The sequence below is a fragment of the Staurois parvus genome, unplaced genomic scaffold, assembly GCF_062004578.1.
Source record: "Staurois parvus isolate SC_StPar_1 unplaced genomic scaffold, SC_StPar_1.0 ptg000470l, whole genome shotgun sequence".
NCBI lineage: Eukaryota > Metazoa > Chordata > Amphibia > Anura > Ranidae > Staurois > Staurois parvus.
The window spans coordinates 5,924,404-5,928,745 of NW_028318266.1; the positions used below are offsets into that span (position 1 = coordinate 5,924,404).

At 39.3% G+C, this 4,342-nt stretch overlaps 1 protein-coding gene across 1 annotated transcript; it reads right to left on the minus strand.

Annotated features, from left to right (window-relative positions):
• Window positions 1–302: 302 nt before the first annotated feature.
• LOC149452656 (olfactory receptor 6B1-like) lies at window positions 303–1,384 on the minus strand. Its single transcript, XM_089689235.1, has one exon. It carries the CDS (start codon window positions 1,382–1,384, stop codon window positions 455–457), a length of 930 nt encoding a protein of 309 aa, XP_089545361.1. The 3' UTR covers window positions 303–454.
• Window positions 1,385–4,342: the final 2,958 nt, after the last annotated feature.

Consider the following 4,342-nt stretch of genomic DNA (forward strand, 5'->3'; position numbering starts at 1 on the left):
TAGGACAGAAATTATTTTATTGACAGGAGCATTGTGCTCCTTGAAACAACCGCACCATCTTTTTCCGGAGCTGCCTGAATTTCTCTTGAGGTTCCCTGTGGGGTTTTTCTTTGTATCCCAAGCAATTCTTCTGGCTTTTGTGGCCACAATCTTTCTTGGTCTACCTGACCTTGGTTATGAACCCAGGGACATTTGCTCATCTCTACTCTCCTCTGTGTGACACCATAGATACCATGCAGTGAGTGAGCATTGTAACCCTAGCACAGAAATTATTTTATTGATAGGGTCATCAATTTAAAAAAAAAAAAGAGAAAAAGGGCTAAAAGAAGAACATTTTTTTCAGCTACAAAATTTCCTTTAGGGGTAAGCATCAATATATTAACTGTTCTTGGGTTTAGATACACTTTAGCAATGTTTGTACCCATTACACCCCTCAAAAGCAATTATCAAAGCATCATTTTATGGATGTGATTTTTTTTAGTGCCGTTCCAATCTCTTTATTCCTCAGACTGTATATGATGGGATTGAACAGAGGTGTAATGACAGAGTTTAACAATGATAAGATCTTATTTAAATTAAATGAATTTCCCTTTGATGGCGCAGCATAGAGGATGATTAAGGAGCAATAGAAAATGCAGACTACCGTCAGGTGGGAGCTGCAGGTGGAGAAGACCTTCTCTCGTCCTGTGACAGAGGAGATGCGGAGGATGGCATTAAAGATGCAGACATAGGTAACAATAATGAAAAGAACTTGGCTAAATCCTATCACAATGGTAAAGGTGGACACTTCTATTTGGACCGCTGTTGTGTCTGAGCAGGAGAGCTGCAAGACTGGGCCAAGATCACAAAAGAAATGATTGATGATGTTGGATGCACAGAACTGAATGTTGCGTATTAAAGAATGACTGATTAATGACTGACCAAAGCCGACTAACCATGTACCCAGGACAAGGTAATGAGGAAGGTTGGTTTTCATGATGGAGTTGTAATGTAATGGGCGACATATGGCTAAGTATCTGTCATAGGACATCACTGTTAGGAGGCAGCATTCCATAATTAAGGTTGCACCAGCAAAATATAACTGGGTGACACAGGAAAGAAAGGAAATAGGTGCTTCACCTAATAAAACAATCCACAGTGTATTTGGAGTAACGTTCGTACTAATGACAAGATCACAGACCGAGAGGTGGCTGAGGAAGATGTACATGGGGGACTGTAGAGACCGACTTGAAGATACTAACGCAATAATTAAAAGGTTTCCAGCTGAAGTCGCAACATAAATTATTGTAAGGAGAACAAAGAGTGGGATTTTGAATTGATGAAGATCTTGAAATCCTAAAAGTATAAATTCTGTAACGGATGTCTGGTTATTTTTAACAAACATCTCCTGCAAAGAAAGGAATTAATAAAACAAAAAACAAAGTAAAACATATATATATATATATATATATTATATTATTACCTATATATACCCTGGTATACAGTTGTGGCCAAAAATATTGGCACCCCTACATTTCTGTCAGATAATGCTCCACTCCGCCTAGAAGATTGTTGCAATTACAAATGTTTTGGCATTCTCATGTTTATTTATTTTGTTTGTATTGGTATGACACAAAAATAGTGGAAAAACAAAAAAAAAAAAACAAATCTGACACATTCCACGCAAAACCGCAAAAATGGACTGATCAAAATTATTTTCACCTTCTCAAAATCGTAAAAAACAATTGCATCCCAAGTTTGTGATGCTCCTGTGATTTGTAATTAAACTCACCTGTATCAGTTAACAGATCTTAATGTTCCTGTGTCCACTGTGTGCAACATTGTCAAGAGGTTTACAGCCCATGGCACTACAGCTAATCTCCCTAGACGTGGACAAAAGAAAAAAACTTGATCAAAGATTGCAATGAAGGATTGTTGGAATGGTGGATAAAGAACCTCAATCAACTTCCAGACAAATTCAAGCTGACCTTCAACTGTATCAGCTTACACTATACCTCGCCATCTGAATAAAAAGGGCAGGAGACCCGGGAGGACCTCACTGCTGACACAAACATAAAAAAGCCAGATAGGAGTTTGCCAAAACTTACCTGAGGAAGCCAAAATCCTTGTGGGAGAATGTGCTGTGGAGAGACAAAACTGAATTACAGCTTTTTGGTAAAGCCCATCATTCTACTGTTTTCAGAAAAAGCAATGAGGCCTTTAAAGAAAAGAATCCAGTCCCTCCAGTCACACATGGTGGGGGGTCACTGATGTTTTGGGGTTGCTTTGCAGTTTAAGGGGCAGGATGCCTTGACCATGTGCATGGCGTTATGAAATCTGAAGACTACTAAAGAAGTCTGTGGTGCAATGTAGGGCCTGGTGTCTGAAAGTTGGGTCTCCGTCAGAGGTCATGGGTCTTCCAGCAGGACAATGACCCAAAGCACACGTCAAAAAGCCCCCAGAAATGGTTTCAGACAAAGCGCTGGAGAGGACTGAACTGTCCAGCAATGAGTCCAGATTTGAATCCCATAAAGCTCCTGTGGAGAAATCTCAGACCAACAGTTGGGAAAAGGAACCCTTCCAATCTGAGAGACCTGGAGCAGTTGGTGAAAGAAGAGTGCTCCAAAATTCCAGTAGAGAGGTGGAAGGAACTCATTGATAATTACATGAAGAGAATGCTTTCAGTAATTTTTTTCATGGGGTGTCTACCAAATATTAAATAGAGGGTGCCAATAATTTTGTCCAGTCCATTTTTGGGTGGGGTTTGACGTGGAATGTGTCAGATTTGGCTTTTTGTTTCTCCATTTTTTTGTGTCATACCGATACAAACAAAAGAAATAAACACGACAATGCTTAAAAATTTGTAATTGCAACAATTTTCTGAGCGAAGTGGTGCATTATCTGACAGAAATGCAGAGGTGCCAATATTTTTGGCGATGACTGTATATAAGTATATACTATACAAAAAAAAATATATATATATATTTTTCTGAATGTAAACAATACACATTTAATTTTTCTTGTGCACAGACATACTTTGCATATCATGTACATATGAGAAAAAAAACACGTAAACATACTACATGTAAACGTTTTAGGCATTTAGAAAAAATGCTTTAAAGTGAAAATGCTCTTGAAAACAATAAAATGAATATAAACTGCATAAAATAAATAAATAAATCTAATAAATAATTAGGTTAGTCTACTTAGCCTTTAGTCCTTTCTTTGTCAGAGCTTTTATTTTTTTCATTATTTGTAAGAATGTAAAAACATATTTTAGATCTAACAATTAGTTAAACCCTCATAACATTATATATTTTCTGAAAGAAGAGACCCTTTAAAATAAAACTGTGATAGTTGCAATTTTGTATGTCACATATGTGGTAATCATTTTTTTGTCCAGTCTATTTTTTTCAATTAAAAATACACTGAAATTAATTTTTAGTGCAGACAAACACAAACGGTCATAGACGGTTCAAATCTTGGAGGGTTCAGCAGGGACTAGCAAAATTTGATCCATCTATTATTATTATTATACAGTATTTATATAGCGCCAACAGTTTGCTCAGCGCTGTACATTATAATGGGAGACAGTACATGAGACAGTACAGTAACAATTTGATTCAATACACGAGGGGTTTGAGGGCTTACAATCTAGAAGGGAGGGGATAGTGGTACAGGAGGAAATAGCTGTGGGGGACGGAGTGGTAGGAAGAGTGGAGGAGTTCAGTAATTAGCTGAGGGCAGGCTAGGCTTCCCTAAAGAGTTGGGTTTTCAGAGTGCGCCTAAAGGTGGGCAGAGTAGGTGATAGTCTGATGGATTGGGGTAGGGAGTTCCAGAGGATGGGGGGAGCCCTGGAGAAGTCCTGGAGATGAGCATGGGAGGAGGAGACCAGCAAACAAGAGAGTAGGAGGTCTTTTGAGGAGCGGATAGTGCGTTTTGGGTTGTATTTGGATACCAGATCGGTGATGTAGTTTGGGGCAGTATTATGAACAGCTTTATATATCAATGTTAGTATTTTGAATTTTGGCAGGGGGGGGTGGTGGAACGGAGCGGTTAGTAAAGTAGATGAGTCTGGCCGCAGAATTCAAGATAGACTGAAGCGGAGATAGCCTGCGGTGAGGTAAGCCGATGAGGAGGGAGTTGCAGTAATCGAGGCGTGACATAATAAGGGAGTGAATAAGTTGCTTAGTGGTTTCCGGGGTTAGGAATGGCCTTATTTTGGAGATGTTGCGGAGGTGAAGTCTACATGAGTTTGTCAGCGATTGGACCTGGGGCTGGAAGGACAGATTGGAGTCTAGGATGATGCCTAGTACTCTGGCTTGAGGGGTGGGACTGATGGTGGTGTTGTTGGTCTTGATGG